General features: G+C 43.3%; 1 protein-coding gene across 1 annotated transcript; it reads left to right on the top strand.

Moving 5' to 3' along the window:
* The first annotated feature begins 6288 nt into the window (after positions 1 to 6288).
* On the top strand, positions 6289 to 12795 carry CCN3 (cellular communication network factor 3). Its single transcript, XM_054289786.1, has 4 exons — positions 6289 to 6682; positions 6919 to 7170; positions 9032 to 9237; positions 11656 to 12795. The coding sequence occupies exons 1-4, from the start codon at positions 6289 to 6291 to the stop codon at positions 11947 to 11949; spliced, it is 1146 nt and encodes a 381-aa protein (XP_054145761.1). The 3' UTR covers positions 11950 to 12795.
* The last annotated feature ends 6268 nt before the right edge of the window (positions 12796 to 19063 follow it).

Here is a 19063-nt window from a genome sequence, read left to right on the forward strand (position 1 = left end):
TGAATAGCTGCACTGAGTTTATTTTCAACTTAGAAGTACATGCATCATATGTTATCAAGGAAAAAGTATGAGAGGAGAAAAAATGCTAGTAGAATTCATATTCATGTTTCATTTCCACTAAAGAGAAAACAGAGAGAGTCTGGTCTGGAAGCCTTTTAGGACCAAAACAGAAACATGGGAAGAGGGCATGAGCTGTGTTAAAGCACTCTTCATGAGCATGCCCCTGAATTTGATTTAGAAAAAGCAGTGTGCTGATCTAAATAGACTTTTTCCCCTCTAAGGATATCAGTAAGAAAACCTGGATAGAATTTAGAGAAACACAGAAAAAGACCTAAAGATAATTTACAAGGAATATTGAAAGTATTAAATTATTTGAGCTTGGCTAAAGAATGACACAATAATATTTTCAGTTCACAAGCATTTTTAAACTTTATTTTTAAATGCTGTTTTCACAATGAAGTGAAGCTAATATGTGGACCACTCCTTTTAATACAGTATCTCCCTGGCAACCAGAGCAGCAAAAACAGAAAAGAGATTAAATGACCAATCATTCCTTCCATCTCTCAATCATGTCTTCGATTTCTTTGCTGGATGGCTGATAAAGTGCTCGGACTCTGTGGCTCCTGTGGGTGAAGCCCAGTGCAGTGTTTCCTTTGGCAAGACTCGGTGTGTGCAGTTAGATGTTATGCTGTGCTGCTATCACATGGCTGTCTGAGGGAGAAAAAACCTCTCTGGAGTGCCAGCAATAAAGGCTTGGCTATCACAGGGCCAACATTGCAGTATTTCCCTACGAGTATTTTTAAGCCCTAAGCTGCAAAGACATCAAGGAGATTTTGGGAAGATCAGGCAACTGGTCCAGGAACTATGGAAGGGAACAGCTCCCTGGAAGGGCATCTAGCTTGCCAGCCCAAAATGAGTTACTCACAGCAATACAGGAACTCAGAACAGATGATGGAGAAAATGCAAATGTGTTACTGACTGAGTAAAATGATAGATCCTCAAAATCATATATCTGAACTGAAATGTGTAGTCTTCAAAATTATTCCAGCTAAAGAAGGAACACCTTCTGCCAGGTATGTCCCTGATGCAACCCTCTTTGTGTGTACTCAGAGTCCCTGCCCCTCTCAGCCTGAGACAGGGGGGCTGTCAGACACTCTCCAGATCCCTCACAGTGTGCAGGGATCCCTCTGCCTCTGCAGGGAATGTACTGATCTTGCACCTCTCTGTCTTTTCTGGCTGCTCACTTGCTCTATGATCAGAAGCTAGTTTTAACCTTAAAAACTGAAATTATAGCAATTACTTCTGAGACTGCCTTTATACCCACAGTGCAAAGGAACAACAGAGACTATAAAAACTGCTCAATCTAAGAGGGTCCAGTTTATTTGTATTTCATTTCTTTCCCTCACCTCGCATTCTCAGAAGTTTAGAGTTTCTAATTCAGAGCTCTCCTAGTTCAAAAGCCTCTGGAGCTGCTCATTCCCAGGACAAGTTCTTTCTTATTCAGTTCTGACCAAAGAAAACATGACTAAAGCATACTGGAAAATGAAATGAAAACTATAAAATGTGTTCTCAGTACTTATGGTCAGATTATTCAGCACTTGGCCGAGACCAATGAGGATATGGGAAATAGGCACAAAGAACAGTCCTAAATTTGGTAACAATAGTTACTTGAAAATATTTGGAACTATCAATTAGCTGAATTAGGATCTCATCAGCCATATCCCTTTATGTCACACATGCTCTGAAAAATGGCTATTCTTTAGTGTAGGAAATAAAGGTAGGGAAATCCCACTCATCTGAACTAATTTTCTGATTGCAGAACACCCATTTTAGTACCATTAGGTTCTGCAGTCTGTCAGCATTTTTTCCTGCCTGTGCTCACACAGATAAGTCTTATTCTCAAAAGCAGTCCATGAGGGAACTCTTTAACAGCTGTTTCATTCAGGAAACCCCACATGTTCCACATGTATCTCTTACTGAAGCTCTTGAAGGAGAAATTAGGTGACACATTCCTCAAGGACCTTGTTGGCCCTCTGAAATTGCTTTCACTCGGTGAATAAAGAAAGGAAAACATCCCTGATTCTGTTTATCCATTATGATCTCACCTGGTAAAATGGGCCCATCTTAGATCCTCAGTAATGCTAATCTGGTAATTTCAGAACAAAACATAATTATATATTTCAGGTTAAGAAATCTTAAAATCAAAATAAATAAACAAAAAAAAGACTATTCCATTTCTTGTGCAAATAGCTATTAATGTTAGACAGTGAGCTTCTACTCTAAACCAATTTGTAAGTGCCAACATCACAGCAGAAGATGGAGGCTAAGAAGAAGAAAGAGAAAGGCTGGACACACTTAGTTCCTTCTATCTTGCCTCTTGAACCTCCATGCTAAAAACCCTAAAATCTACTTTTCTACCTCATGATAACTTCACTAATATTCTACTTAAACTGTTGTGGCTTGCTGATCTTCATACAAGGTTAGTAACTTGCTCTACAGGTCATAATCAAAACCACAGGCATTTAGGGCTGTGTGCCAGGGTCTCTGAGACCCCTGTTAGGGCTCTTGGCTGCTCAGGACAGCCAGAGGGATGTCCTGGATTCTGACAGACCATCACACAAAACACTGGAAAAAATAAAAACTAGTAGAATTCTTCCATTGACAAAAGGATAATACACATTGAATATCATCTCAAAAGCACAACCATGACTAAGTCTGTTGGAATAATTCTGATAATGACATTAAAAATAATTAGAACTTAATCCTACTTTAAATAATGTCAGGGTTAGCAGAAGTAATCACTGAATAAACCAGCTGCTTTCCTGGAATATCTGTCTCAGGTGAAGCAGGATGTCTTTTGAACAGGGAAGAACTGGGTGCAGTGTGTGCCCTACGGGTAAAATTCAGCGACCTGGTTTATTCAGTGAGGACATCCCCGCCCGTATTGTTGCCAGTGCCAGCAGCACCTTTGGTGTCCCTGTCACAGCACTCAGGGCAGGATCGGCTCTGCCGTCCCCGAGCCGTGTCCGGGCCCATCGCTGCTGTCCTTCAGCACCAGGAGCGGCCGCGCAGCCCCGAGCGAGCAGGGAGCGGGGGGAGAGGGATGAGCCCGACTCCTTCCCAGGGAGCGCCAGGCCGGGAGGAGAACTCCCCGTGCTCATCCCTGGCTTCTCCTGCCAAATCCACAGCCCACCATGACGGGTGCTGTGGAATAAACAACTTAGTCACACCCACACTTCAGTGACAAGGACATTTCCACATGTCGCTCCTGTGCAATAGTAATAACGCCAACAGATGTCAGGAATTTGCAGCTGTCAGCTGTGACTGGAAAGGGATTGCTAAAAATCAAAACTTGCAATATTTTCTAGAAAAATACTGCCATTTATGAGGTAGACTACCAGAGAGAGCATTATTTATGAAACCGTGCAGGACAAGTGCTGAATTATCCACCTTATGTTTGTATCAGTAAAACATGGTAGGACAGAAGGAGAAAGAATATGATGTTTATTACAATTTTACTCTAAAAATAGCATTGCCTGCCATACACAAAGAATGGAAGATAATTTTGTGGAGCTACATGTTGTGAAGCACTTTTTCACAGGCAACTGGCTTTAAAAAGAGGGATGGCACTATGAATGCTTGAATTTTTATAATGGTTGATATATATCCTGACACCTATGGACAGTTATAGGATCAACCACCAGAAACCCTCTAATATTTGAACCAGTTTTATTTGTAACTCTGTTTCCAATCTTTTAGATTCAGCTTTTTCCAGCATTTTGCCAGTGCTGAAAAACCTTTAAGTATATTCTTAATCCTGGGATTCTGCTGCTGGGCTCTGTTCTTGAATTTACACCTCTCAACAGTGTTCTCCAGCTGTGTTTCCCTGCAGAGCAAAGAACAGAGGTTAATTTCTTTACATCTTAGGAGGGATTACTCTTTGCAACAGCTACAGCCAAGGTGGCAACCCAAATATTAACTTACTTAAGTGCAGTTCTTTTAAAAAAGCAAACACAGAGAAACTAAAATATTTATTTGAACTTACTAATTTTGTCTCATGAATAAATGCTATTCATTGCCAGCTGAGCCAGCATGAAACCCCTCCACTGATCATTATTTTGCTCTATGAGAAGTAACAAAGGCTACTTTCATATGATAACAACTGTATGGCACACTTTAAAAGTTATAAGACAAGTACAAACAAAAAGATTCACAGTTAGGAAAATAAACCAGCATCTGAGAACTGGTAGTTCAATGGACTCCAAATTATGCATGGAGGAAGTGAAATATCCAGGAAAATATATTTTGTCCTATTGTACTAAAATGCAGCATATTCTTGTTTTCATAACTGGTATTTCATAAACAAATAGAGTGTTCATAAACAAATACAGCTTTAATAAATCTATTAAACACATGTAAAAGTGGAGGGGTTTTTCCAAATTAAGTATGCTGGCACATGTTTTTTTCATTCTTTTGACTTTTTCTGCAGTGGTGAAACCTTATGTGGTGAAACCTTTTTTTAGGCACCAGAAGATATTTAAGAGTGGTATGAAATAATTTCATTGAAAGCTAAGGACATTTTCAGAGACTGTAATGATTACAGGCACTGAAAACCTCTGCAGATTCACAGTTAAACGGGCAAAAACAAGTCTTGTATGTGCCCTCTGGCTTACAGGCTTGCTTCTGGGAAAACTACAGAAACAGCCTTGCTTCTTTTCAGCAAATCTTCATGCCTGGCCAAGAGCACTGGTTATTCTGTTCACAAGCAAGGTGCCGTAAAATGTGGCTGCACTGACTGCCTAAGTCAGAGAAGAAGAAAAGAATCAAGGGGGGGAAAAATGAGACAAGGAAGGCAAAATGGCCTGTTAGGCAGTGGATGACTTAAATAACCTGAAACTCATACCCAAGCTGCTAATAATGTTTGAACAATCCAATTTTCCCCTTGGCTGGTCATGCTGTTTGTCCCTGAGAAAATGAAGGGCCAGTACATGTCCAGAGATTACATGTTCCCGTATCAGTGAAGCCTGCTTTCCCCAGAATGCCAGGCTTTTCCAGAAACCCTGCTGTTGCCACTCAGCATCAAGAAAGCAATGGTCACTTTTATCCAACCCAAAACTTCTGTCTTGTCATTTCTGGTGTTGTGTTTTGCTTTGGTATAGAGCTACAGTAGCCTTGTAAATTCATGAGTAGCACTTGTGTCATGTCTTAAAATTAAAAGACATCTTGTTTTCACTAGTGTGTCGACAAGTTTTGTTTACTTTTCAAATATTTTCTCTTTAACAAGCCATAACGGAATCCAGTGTATATTATCTGTCTCCGACAACTAAGGATAAAGAATTTCTGTATTCTAGCAAGGCCCAAGAAGGCCTGCCTTAGGCAGAAGGCAATTCCTGATGAGTAAAACCCGTTAACAGATCTAGACTCCCTTACACTTGGCCTTAAATCTGTCCTGCACATGCTAAAATAACAGCACAGAGCACTGGAGCTATTTCTACAAAGCATTCCTGAGGCCAGGGCTGTTGGCTCTTATCCCCTGCGGTTGCACACACCATGTAGGCACTGAACAGTCTGTGACCACTCACACGCACCGAGCTGCCCAGAGCAGGGAGGACTCCCTGTGCAGCATCTGTTTCCCATCAGCTGACACACCTGCACCTCTCCAGTAAAGAGCAGTGCCCGCGACTTGAAACTGGAGAGTTCAGTGCCCACCAAGCTCCAAACGCTTCAGCGCCGGGGCTAGGAGCAGAATAGCCCCGGGAGGCGTTTGGCTTTGGGGTGGCTGTTCCCCAGCGCCAAGCGCTGCCCGGCCAGGCTGGCGGTGCCGGAGACCGCGGAGCAGCCGCGGAGCTGCGAGGCAGCGCCGAGCCCGCGGTGCGCGGCCCGGGGATGGACGCTGCGGGCACACGGGACGGGAAGGGGCCCGTAGGGACCGGCTGAGGGCGGCACCCCCTCGGGGGCAGCACTGGGCCAGCCCTACCCCCGGGCAGGGGCCGGCTCCGCTCCCCGCTCCGTGCACCGCCCCGACCGAGGGGGCAGAGGGGTCGCGCCCGGCGCCGGGCAGGGCAGGGCAGCGGCTCGGCGCCGCCGGGGCAGGTGGCGGAGGGAGCGGGGGGAGCGGAGGGCCCGGCCGGGCTCCAGCTCCCCCGCTCCAGCTCCCCGCCTCCGGCCCGCGGTGCCCGCCGTGCGGGGGTGGTGGCGGAGGGGGGTCCCCGGCCGCCTCTATAAAAGCGGCTGCGATGGCGCTGCCGGCAGAGCCGAGCGGGCGGCGGGCAGGCGGCGGCCGGGACCATGGCGACGGGCGGCGGGCAGCACCTGCCCGCCCTCCTGCTGCTGCTGCTGCTGCTGCTCCGGACGTGCGAGGCAAGTGAGGGGCGCCCGGCGGGGCCGGCGGCCGGGGGGAACGGGCGGCCGCTCCGGCCCCGTGACCCGGCCCCCGGGGCCGCTGTGTCCCCGCAGGTGAGCGGCCGGGAGCCGGCGTGTCCCCGTCCGTGCGGGCGCTGCCCGGCCGAGCCGCCGCGCTGCGCCCCGGGCGTGCCCGCCGTGCTGGACGGCTGCTCCTGCTGCCCGGTGTGCGCCCGGCAGCGCGGCGAGCAATGCTCCGCGCTGCTGCCCTGCGACGAGAGCAGCGGCCTCTACTGCGACCGCGGCCCCGAGGACGGCGCGGCCGCCGGCATCTGCATGGGTAGGTGGCGGCCGGGACATCCCCGCATGTGGCCGGGACACCCTCCCCGGGCCGGGCTCGCCGCGGGTGTCGCTGCCCCGCGGTTCGGTTCTCCCGCCCGCCCTCCGGGGAAGCGGCCGATCCCCGGCACCGCCGGCGCTGCCCCGATGCTGCGGGAGGTGCCCGAGGGGCCGGGAGGGCCGGGGACTGTCCCAGCGCCCTCTGCCCCTGCGAAATGCCTCCCCTTTTCCCACCAGTGCTGGAGGGGGACAACTGCGTGTTCGATGGGATGATTTATCGCAATGGGGAGACGTTCCAGCCCAGCTGCAAGTACCAGTGCACCTGCCGCGACGGCCAGATCGGCTGCCTGCCCCGCTGCAACCTGGACCTGCTGCTCCCCGGCCCCGACTGCCCCTTCCCCAGGAAGGTCGAAGTCCCTGGAGAGTGCTGTGAGAAGTGGGTCTGCGACCCTGATGATGAAGTGATTTTGGGAGGTTTTGCTATGGCTGGTGAGGAAACTAAAATTAGTTATTATAGTCATTGTGAGCAGGAGGTGATATCATTGTGAAAATATCCACAGGATTGCCAGATCTAAGGCGCATTGCTTGTATGGTTGGGGTTTTTTCTAACATAGTTAGAATATACCCCAGTATACCAGGGGTTATGAATAAAGGCAGAGCTCATCAGGTGAAAGAATGATTCCGAGGATGAATATGCATGGCAGTTTTAAAAGTTAATTAATGTAGTTGCCAATTTTTAAATTTCTGTTTATCTGGTGCACATTAGTTCTGTGACCCAGAAGAAAACAAGGACAAGATCCTAATCCTCCGAACATTCCCATACGAAGGGAAAAAAAAAAAAAACACAAAAGCACAAAAAAAAGCTGCAGTCTTGCTAGTTGCTCCGCTAGAATATGTCACAATTTATAACATATTGTTACAACTTATAACATGTAGACTATGACAGTTTAGTCTACAAGAGACTTTCTTCCCGCTAAATTCTGCAGCTCTTACAAGTGGTCAGCATGGTAGCTACAATGCCAGTGAATTCCAGCCTGTCTGTGATAGAGTGCTCATGTTTATTGATGGCATTAAAAACATTACAGAGTACTTGTAGAGGCAGTGGTTATAAACATGGTGAATGGATTTGTAAGAAAATGCAACCCATTCCAAAGTGAAGAACTCAGGCTTTTAAAAAAGCTAGGTAAAATTTTCCCCTTTTTCAGTTTTCCCCTATTTTCATTTTTTGTACTGAATTATGTCTCCATCCCCTTTAAATTATACTCTTAGTTCAACATGAATTTTCATAACTTTCTTCTGAGAGTAGAGGGCACTGCATTCTCTTCCAGTCACTGTTCTTTGTGATCTTGGGCAGTTAGTTATGCCAAAACTCAGCTAATCCATTTTAAAAACAAGTGAGAAAGGATTGAGAAAGAAAAGCTTGAGTGGCTTTTCAGTGTGCTATGAAGTGTTAATTGTAAAGCACATAAGGTATAAACAAAAAGTTGGACACTTTTCTATTACCTTTCCTTTTCTTTGATTTGTCTGATGGTGACAGGCTAATCCATAAGATGCCTACAGATGAATTGTCTGCATTCTTTCAGCAATGGCCATCCCTCTTGGGAGGCCACCTTTTTTGGGTCTTTGCCATTCAAAAGGCAGGAAGGTTCTAGAGGAGCTTAGCAGCAAGAGCTGTGACTCAGTTGTATTGTCTCCTCCTGTTTGCTCCTGTGCTAATCAGTGAACCAAACTATTCAGCAATGCTTGCATAGAGCCAGGAGGGCAGGCTGGTGGTCAGACGTGACCATGGCTTTAAGTACCTGTGATAGCTCCTGGAAATGGCTTCCCTCCTGCCTCCTCACCATCACCCTGGCTGCAGGCTGTCAAAAATTGACAAGATGGGGTGACTTTATGACTCTCAGGAGTAAAAGGGCTTTCATTCCATGCTGTTTATTAGTTTAGATAAAAAAATCATACCTAATATAGTTATTTTTATGGCAATTTAGAACAGATTTGTGACATATTTCCGTTAGAAAGAATGAAGAATAAAAACCTGTTAGGGTTCTAAATGGGTTTAAAAGTTGGCAGTATTTCTTCCAGTTGTGGACTTGAGTGAACAGAATCTAAATGCTTTGCTGATTACATTGATATGCATCTTTCTGGTTTGAAGCTTTTTTTTAGGTGTAGGAAGTTGCTACTCAGGATTCCTAAAAAGACAGCCTTTAAAATTTCTAAATCCTGTCAAAAGCATGGATTTTGGACCTTGTTTTGTCTCACATGTTCTTTCCCAGATATGACAGAGCTCAATTAGATAGTGAGGTTTCATGTGAGTTTTTTCTTGTAATAAAGCTCTGTGGGGTTTTGTCTCCAGCCTACAGGCAAGAGGCCACACTCGGGATTGTGTCAGATTCAAGTGCCAATTGTATTGAGCAGACAACAGAATGGAGTGCTTGTTCCACGAGCTGTGGAATGGGCTTTTCCACCCGTGTTACCAACAGGAATCAACAGTGTGAGATGGTGAAGCAGACACGGCTTTGCATGATAAGACCTTGTGAAAATGAAGAATCATCTGATAAGGTAATCTGCAGAGAGTGAGGCAAGGCAGCTCTTCAGCTCTAATTCCAAGGCTGCAATATTAGGGTCTACAATGGTCCAGATGCAGCTGTACATAAATACACCTTTTAGCACGAGTGCAGCAAGCTGAGTGGGTTTGGTAAAGCATTAGACTTGCTGTGTTTGCTCAGTAGCTTTGTGCTGCGCCTCCAGTGGGTGAAGGGAGGTGATTCTGCCCCTCTGCTCCACTCTGGTGACAGCCCCCAGAGCACTGTGTCCAGCTCTGGGGCCCTCAGGAAAGACATGGAGTTACTGGCGTTAATCCAGTGGAGGGCCACCAAGGACTGGGGCACCTTGCCTATGAGGTAAAGCTGAGAGAGTTGGGATTATTTAATTTGGAGGAGAGGAGGCTGTGGGGAGACCCTACAGCCCCTTTCAGTCCTTAAAGGGGGCTATGAGAAGGGTGGGAACAGATTCCAGTAGGGTCTGTTGTGGTAGGACAAGGACTAATGGTTTTAAACTAAAAACAGGTAGATTCAGATTAGATATAAGGAAGAAATTTTCTACCATGAGGGTGGTGAGACACTGGAACAGGTTGCCCATGGAGGTGGTCAGTGCCGTGTTCCCAAAAATGTTCAATACAATTGGAAAAAGTTTTACAGAAATTTTAAAAGGCATGTATACATAGACTGGACAGTGCTCTCAACAACCTGATCTTGTGGAAGATGTCCCTGCTCATTGCAATGGGGTTGGATGGGAAAACCTTTAAAGGTCCTTTTCAACCCAAACTGGTCTATGATTCTATGATAATTTAAGTCACCCCAAACAGATCACATGTATTGCATGTGCAGCTTGACAGCTCACAGTCTAACTTCTCCCAGAAATGCAACTGTACTACCTCTACGCTGTACATCAGAGTTGCTTCAGTGATACAGAATGGATATATCAGATTTCTAGTCTGTTGAGCATCTGGAACAGCAGAGAAATGTGTGAAATGTCTGCTTGATAAATTAAACATTGTCTTAATCCTTATGATGTTTGTTTTTTTTTTCCCCAAAGCAGACCCAATACTGACATTTCTGATGTAAAAAAAATAAGAGAAAATACTTTTATACTTCTACACACTATGCAAGTGTTTCTATCAGGGAGAATAGCATGTACCTAGGTAAGAGGTCCATCAATTTATGTAATGTTCTGAGTGTTGGAAAGCATTTCTAAGGCCTTTGCTGTTTCTAAGACCTTTGCTGAACAGTCTGCGGCTTTAAATACCATGTTTTGTAAAGGAGATGAAACATGTGAGAGGAGTTGAGGAGATTAACAAGAATGATCAGAAGTCTAGAAAACATGCTCATTTAGGGAAAACCAGATAGAACTGGACTTCTTCTGAATGCAAGGGAAGAGAGATGTGTTCTCATAACTGTATTCAGATATTGCACCATGTTTTGAGTGCATGGAGGATATAACAAGAAATTGAGAGTTTAGACTGCATAAAATTAAGACGTGAGTGAAAATGTACTAGGCAGTAAGAATAATGAACTCTTGGGGTTGTCTGGGGCAGATGTGGAGTCTCTGTCATTGAAGACTTCCAAAGACAAGTTAGTCAATCATTTGTTAAAATATAATGTCTAGAGCTGGTTGTGCCTTGAGTCACAACTTTTGTGAGTTTTGCAGTTTATTTTGCTCCCTTTTTTCCCCTTGAACTTAGTCCTGTAACTTGCTCATTTAACTTGCTAATTCTCTGATGGAACTACACTAGCCTGAGAAGTTTTTCAGTTTAGTTTCTTAATGAATGTAGACTGGGCTTTTCTCAGATGACAAGAGTGGATTTTAATTATTTGGTCCAGTATCATGCTGGTGTCAAAGAACAGATCTTGCAGGTGTCACATGTAGGTAACTACCGTATGGAGGGGCTTGACAGCTGGCCTGCAAGCAAAGCTGAGTTAATAGAAGAAATAACAATTGATGATTTTGGAGTGTATCTATAGCAAGGAAGGAGACAAGGCCGTCAGCATGGAAACCAATTAGAAAAGATACGTGAAAATTTTTGTAAGCTAGACTATGTGCATAAGTAGATGTGTATACGTGCCTTTTTAAATTCCTGCAAAACTTTTGCCAATGATATTGACACTAATTGCTTTGCACCAATGAATATAATAAGTTATTGTGATGTAGTTAATGACCTAAAATCATGCTTTGTTAAAAATATATGAGCTAGAAAACACGCAGTATAAAAACCCATTTTCTTCTTAAACCCTAATCACGTATGTACATCACGTCTGACCTAACAATGACGCTACTGAGGCAATTTCAGAGTCATCTTGCTGTTGAATGAATGAAGACAGCAAGTTGAAATTTTCAGTCAGCCTGTATCTCTGCACGTCACTTGTTGAATGCTGTCTGTCCTATGCAATGACACATCTGTTGTCTCCATCTTTCTCCCAGAAAGGGAAGCGGTGTGTGCGGACGAGGAAGGCCGCCAGAGCCATTCGCTACGAGTTCCGCAACTGCTCGAGCGTGCAGATGTACCGGCCGCGCTTCTGCGGGCTCTGCGGCGACGGGCGCTGCTGCACCCCACACAGCACCAAAACCATCCACGTCCACTTCCGCTGCCCCCAGGGCATCCTCAAAAAGCCCATGATGCTCATCAACACCTGTGTCTGTCACAGCAACTGTCCTCAGGGTAACGTGGTGTTCTTCCAGCCGTTGGACCCCACCTCTGGTGAAGCAAAATTATGAAAAGCATGAATTAGATAGCACAGAAAGTATCAGCAGTTTATACAAGACTTGACCCACAATCAGGTGAATGTAACAATTGCATATCTGAAGCTTCTAAAATATTTTTCAGAATGGTCTTTCAAACTAGGTGCTTCCCCCCCCCCCCCTAGTTTATTAAATACCTCATTTTCCATTAGCCCCATCCAAATGTCTTTTATCCACTTGAAGGAAATTTTGTACCTTGGACAGAGCCCTCTTTTTATCTTGATGGTGGCATAAAGACTGCAAAGCCAACAGCTAGACTTTCCCCTTGAGTTAAGGGGATCATGCAGCAAGTTTCAGTGGCTGTAAGACTGGGCTTCTTGAGAGCAAATGTATTCCTTGAGGAATACATGATACTGCATCACATAAGCTTCCAGGCTCTTAACTTTACTTTCCATACCGCTTATAAACACTCCAGCAGTGTTCTTTTTTCTTTTTAATGAAACTCTGTTTTTTGATGACAGTAAAAATCTTACTGATGGAAGTGTTACATTCTTGTGGCTTATAAAGTACCTTCTGTCAATACCTCTGGCTCTGAGGATTAAGATTGCACATAGCCCTGGAAATGACATAGGGTAAGATCTCTTATCCTGAAGCACAGCAGGTTGATAGCTGACAGTAATTAAATTTTTCTTTGGTAACTTCACTAGCAGTCCAATCCAAAACCAACTGAAGTCAGTGATGGATAAGAATTTGATTCTAATCCATGTATGTCTGTAGATATAACTATCTGGATGCAAAAATAATACATCTGTAAATTCCTCTAAAATACTAACTGTATCACTTGGCACTTCATTTCTTAGAAAGGTGTATATGTAAATAGAAACTGTACATACTGTAATATAACTTTACTAAGTAAATAAACTTTATGTGATTCAAAATATTTTTTCCTAAAGTTGTCTTTCTTAAACTACCAGCCTTTAACAGCTAAAAGGAATGGGAAGAAAAAAGGGTCTGCAGACTCCTAAAAACAAAAGATGATTTCTTGTGTTCATGTACCTCATTCTAATTGCTGCCTTAAAAGTCATGCAGTGCCTTGCTACAGGGAAGGATGAATCATTTGTGGGGTACATATTAGAAAGGAAGTTTTTTTCAGACTAAGTTAGCCTGGGAGATAGGATGATGTTACTAAGGTTTGTGTGTCCTGAAATATAGTGGTGGTGGTGAGGAATAATTACATGATGCAGAGTTCACATTTGGGTCTGAACAACCAACAAAGTATTTCATTGGGTCATGCAGCACTTCAGCCTCACAAAATCAGCCTGTGACCATGTTTGTGCTAGGTACTCTATGGCAATACCCTCAAGAAGTAAGAGCCTGAGGGTGGCAGTCTCATGCATGTTAAATCATGTATGCAGCAGGATTGTGCCAATAGGTCACAAGTACAATTGTGGAGACATTCAGCTGCTTTGGCTGTGAGACCCAGTTTAGCTTGGTGTGTGTCTGGCAGTGACAGCAGAGTTGTACTTATCCACAACTGTTCTGTAACCATGTGGTAGAAGACAACTCTGTCTTGAGGAAAAAAGACAAAAAGCCAATTCTTAACATATTTTGGCCTAGTGTTCTACTCCTCTAAAGGAGCTACCAAACTCTGGTTTGGTAATTCCTGAGACACAGGGTGGAATTCAGTTGAAGGTTAAGTCTCCTCATTTTAGCCAGTGAAGCCTAAGGTAAAGATATCTATGGGCAAGCATCAACAGCTGGTAGGTTTTTAGTAACTTTTAAGTTATCCTTGAAATTATGAGGCCCTGGTGCTGATTCAGTTAAGGTTTAGATACATCAGGTCCTCACATGGGGTCTTTGATGTTTTTCTCCATAAACTGCACCAATGATTCATTTCTCTGTAGTCATTGCTATTGTTATCAACACATTCCTGCCTGCCTTATGCATTCCAGGTAGCTGGAACAAGACTGTGTTTGTCCATATGTACAACACTCCCTGCCCTTGCACAGTTCGATTCCTAATCATAGAATCATGGAATAGTTTGGGTTGGAGGGGACCTTTAAGGATCATCTGGTCCAACCCCTCTCAAAGTGAGCAGGGACATCTTCCAGTGCTTCAGGTTTACAGAGTCCTGTAAACTGACACTGAATGTTTCCGGGATGGGGATCTCCACTTCCCCGGGCAACGTGTTCCAGTGTCTCACTACCCTCATTAAACAAAATTTCTTTCTTACATGTAGTTTGAATCTATCTCTTTTAGCTTAAAACTCCTCTTTCTCAGCCTTTCCTCAGAGGAGAAGTACTCCATCCTTCTGACCAGTTTTGTGGCTCTCCTCTAGACCTGGTCCAAAAGGTCCATATCTTCTAATGTAATACCTTCTGTGCTAGGAAATGCCAGGACCTAGACAGGACATGGCCAAGACTCCTCAAAGCAGCTGAGAAGTGATTAAGGAGTAAATCAGAATCCAGGAGGGATGGAAAAAGAGGTTTTTTAAAACCATTTTCACCCCACATCTCCTTCCTCTTACCCTCTTCACCCGAAAAATCAGTCTGGTTTGTGCAATGCTTCTCTAATATAATGCAAGCTGTCAAGTATTTCTCAGGGTCTTCTTGCAAATTACAGGCATCTTGGCTTGCAAGAGATGCATGAACTGCTCAGCAATGCAGCAATAATGTCTGGACAAATTTAAACAATTTTTGGATTAATAAAACCCAGCTAATCCTGAGCCAGATGTAATTAGAGAGGAATGCAGTCAACTACTGACTTCCTATGAAATAAAATTGTTCACTCACTTCATTTTGACAGTTTCTCTATTCCATCCACACCCAAAGTTATTTATACTTTTGCATCAGCTCATCACTGCTGCATTTCTTCTCCTCTATCCTTCTGTTTTCTCTTAATGTTATCCAGATTTTGATGTCATTCCTTAAGTTTTACTTTTACTGGATCATACAAAGAAAGTCCAGGCACCAGGCAGAAGCAGTTCAATAAGCAGCTTCCCCTTTGCAGGCGAGTTAAAAAGCTCATCTGGAATATGAACCCACCACCCTTTGTACATTAAGGTCATTCACTACTGTTAAGTTTGTGGGGTTTTTTCCCACTACAAAGACAAGAGTTTTATTTCTGATATTTTTGAAGAGACATAAATGCAGCTTCCTGCTGGGACTCCTCTTGTGGATGGTCCATCCCTTCCCTTGGAAAGGGAATGTGTGCACTACGGCGCATGAGTTCAAGAGCAACCTGAGTAGCTCCTTTTGCCTATACTGTTTCCCCAGCACTTTAAACTGCAGTCTGCACTTCAGTAAACCAGTGCCAAAATGCCCCCAGAATATTTCTGTAACCTTTCTATGTCTTTAACCTATTTTGTGAAAAGGCAATTGCATTGTTATGAGCACTGCAACCTCCAAAAAGAGAAGTGCTATGGTGCTCAAGCCCTTGTCAGACATCTTTATAAACATCAGAACAACAGCAGTCCCAATGTCTTCTTACATTACTGTAGCAGCTCAGCATGAAAAATTATCTTTTGGAAGGAACCACAAATGTTTCCTTTGGACAAAATGAGACAAAGATCTGATCCAGTTTTAGTCTCTTTTAGACCACATACAAATACCAATTCAGTGGCTATTTTTACCCTAGCTCAATTGATACAGCTTTTCATCTGCTCTCAGTTTGGTTATACACATTTAGATTTGTTTTACTTGAATACGGACAGTTACCACCTCAATCTTTGGTCTAATTTCAGCCTGTTTCCAAAAAAGCCTTTAAAACTGGGTTAATTAAAACACAACAGTGGTGTGTCAAAACTGTGAAATTGATGTAAGGAAACTCCAATGATAAATTCCTGAACATTTCTTGTGTAGAACTGTGATTTTCCTAAAGAAGGAAAGTTAGATTACTCAGATTGAGAAAAATTAAAGCAGTTCATTTTCATATCTCCAAGGAATCATATCTGAGCATTTCAGGGAACATCACTCAGAGTTCCAAGGATGGGCCCATACAGCAATGCGTACTGAGTATGTGCTAATGAAACAAACACAAAATATGATGGTCAACTTGTTCATCCCAAGTTCTCTGAACAGATGTACCTTTCCTTTGCTACTGCCAGTGAAGGACTGCCCCAAAAATAAGTCACTTAACAGTTTTTCCTGTTAACAACTGGTAGGCTAAGTACACCTTCAATAACAAATGTTGATGATACCCAGTGTTACACCCCACAGCACAGGTACCCTGAGATGTTTATATCCACTTCCAGGACTCTTTCATCTCTAGGATTTCATCAAACCAGCATACTGCTTGCATTTAATCTGTTTTGAATTTCTCTAGGGCAGCAAAGACATTGAAAATATATCTATATTTTTTTGCCTTCATGGACTATGCAAGGAGACCAGCTGACAGCCTGCTCACTGATGCCTGACATTGGAGTGAAAACCTCAAAATGAGTAGAATTCCACAACTGATTTGACTAAAATCATGGCCTTTCTGTTTTCCAGTATAACTCCAGGAGTAGGAAAATGTATAATAAAATCTTCAGGAAAAATAGAATGTTGCTATTTTTTTTCTAGTCCAAACTATACTTTTCCTTCACCCTATTTTTAATAATTTCTAAGTGGATGGGGATGGGAAGGCGGATGGAAAAATATTTATTTATTGTTTCTAGTCCTACTATTTACAGATTATGACAAATATGAACTTCATGAAATAACATTTTATTTCTCTCCTCTGAGAACTTACTACACTGGAATTTATTTTCCTTTTTTTTTTTTTAATAATAAAATAATTATTTTGTACTAAAGCTTTCTATATGGACTCTTGTTTCAAGAAATCATTCTAGTAATATCCACCATGGTAGATTTTGTAATATGAGCTGTCTATTGAAGGCACAAAATTCAGTGGGACCTGAGGGAAAATTGTGCTCTGATTTTCCCTTTATCAATCCCAGTTTGTGCATTACACCTGTTCTATGACCAGAGATACTACACTGATATCAGTCAAGAGACTTACCATGCAACTTCAACAGGAAGAGCTGAGTTGCAAATATCTAGTAAATATTTTTAATATTAGTTTAAATCCCTGATGTTAAATTGTTTCTATAAATGTGTAAAGTTAGAGCTAAGTCTGTTTCTTTATCATTAAACATGTATTTAAAATCTCATGTTCTCCATGGACTGTGGAGGGAGCCCAGCAGATTGCCTGTCAGTGAGCTTGCTAGAGAACACAAAATTCATCTCACACTGAGCCTCTCCACTCAGAGAAACAGAACTAAGTAGCCATTGCTGGTCAATTGACTTAATTGAATGATTTAGCAAAAAGGCAAAGAAACTCCTATTTATAACCCAAGATGTAGATTTATTCTGCCTTGGATATGCAAATGGTCACACTAAAATAATGAAGAAAAGTACCCCACTGTCCTAAAACTCCTGCATGCCCATGGATGTTAATTTGGCTGTTGTTATTCTCAATGTCAGAATAAAGTATTTCGCCCAAAGTACTGCATTTCAGTTCATACAGGGACACCTGGATCTCTGGTCTCATGCTATTTCTCCTCTTCTGCAGCCTCTCATGCTGTCACCATGTGCTGAGACTGTTTTCCACCTTCTTCCATGTTTTTTCTTTATTTTCCTTATCCCACTCCTTATTGTTCACTTCTACTGTGCCCTCAAGTGGTAAATGAAGGATGCACATGCACATCCCATTGCCAGAGGCCTTCCCTGTGCTCCCCACCCACTCACCCATCCTGCCTTCTCTCTTTCTCCATGAGACTTGAGCCTTCAGGACACACTGTGTCCATTGCAGCCCATTTGCTTGGGGCTAATTAGAGCTTAAGCATGTCAAATTTATTTTTTCTGCTGGTAAAAGATAAAGGATATTTATAAGGACATAATAAATTATTTTCTAAAGAGAATAAAGTGTGTTAACTGAGGGAGACTTGCTCTCCTATGCCTCTGTGTCTGGCTCAGCTAAGACCCAGGCTCAGCACTTCATGTTGCTTGATTCATAGAAATTCAGAAAGAATCCATCCATTAGGCCAAACAGAGGCTGGAGGCTACACATACCCAGGATTGTGCTCTGATCATCAGGACAGAAGAGTAATAATGTTAGACCCCATGGGAGGATTGCTAGTTTGGCTTGTTTTGGCTTTCTTTACTTCTCTGTTTTTAATTAAAGAATTGCACTTTAATATAAAGCTGGGAGTTTATGCAAAGAGGCAAAGCCCAGAAATCTTTACATAGATTGAGACAGAATTAAATTCTTTGAATTGCCTTTGTATACAAGTAAAATCATTGAAATGCTTGGAAAGTTGGACCCTCACCACCTTGCAAACACCGTATTTTCAGCCTGTAACATGTTATGCTGCCTACTTCAGCAAGAAAATGCACCTCTTTTGGGAAAAGGATCCGAATTTTAATACAATTATTGTATTCTGCATAAAGTATTAAGCATTCTGCAGCTTATGTTCTCACTCTGTGGGCTGTGAGTTTGCAATTGTACATGAAAATGTCATTCTCATAACAGGAGGGTGCTAAGGGCTGCCTTGGCCACCACTGCATTGCTCAGAGGAACGGTACAAGAGCCCATCACTTGGGGCCAGGGTTGCAAGCAGTATTTCACTTCAAATTTACAATGAAACGTGTTTCAGCGGCCTGGCTCAGTTTTCTTGCAAACCCTGGAGAAGGGGGACACCTGGTGGCTTCGGCTCTTTTGGATTTGTCAAGGATAACCCTCGGGTGTGCTGCTGAAAGCTGGGATGCATCCCGAAGGATGAAGCCAGCTGGTGTTGCCAATGAAAACTGCCACTGGCTGGGGAGTCAACAACAGCGGGGGAGGCCACAAGTCCAATTTTTAAGTGTATTTAAATTTTTATTAGCATTATGGCAGGACCCAGCCTCGTCCAGGACCTTCTCTGCTTGTGTAGATTTGAAAGTTTCTCATCCCAGACTCTCCAGTGAAGTGGGAAAGACACAAAGGATGAAGGGAGGCCCTTTTCTCTAGACAGCACACAAGGCACTGAAAGTTCAGACTGTATGAGCAGCTTCCTCCCCACCACACACAATTTGTGGTAAGCCAGGAAATGAGCCTTTTCTCTTAAGTCACCCTCCGCAACCTGAACCACAAAGGCTGTCCTCCTGCTCCTCCTCCTGCTCCTCTCAGC

The sequence above is a fragment of the Melozone crissalis genome, unplaced genomic scaffold (assembly GCF_028551555.1).
Source record: "Melozone crissalis strain CALT ecotype California unplaced genomic scaffold, PUWL_Pcris_2 ptg000002l_1, whole genome shotgun sequence".
NCBI lineage: Eukaryota > Metazoa > Chordata > Aves > Passeriformes > Passerellidae > Melozone > Melozone crissalis.

Excerpts from the sequence above, each read along its gene's own strand:
- CCN3 (XM_054289786.1), top strand. The coding sequence starts at position 6,289 with ATGGCGACGGGCGGCGGGCAGCACCTGCCCGCCCTCCTGCTGCTGCTG. Across the intron at positions 6,683-6,918 it reads GGCCGCCGGCATCTGCATGG|TGCTGGAGGGGGACAACTGC; the intron begins GTAGGTGGCGGC and ends TTTTCCCACCAG. Across the intron at positions 7,171-9,031 it reads GGGAGGTTTTGCTATGGCTG|CCTACAGGCAAGAGGCCACA; the intron begins GTGAGGAAACTA and ends TTTTGTCTCCAG.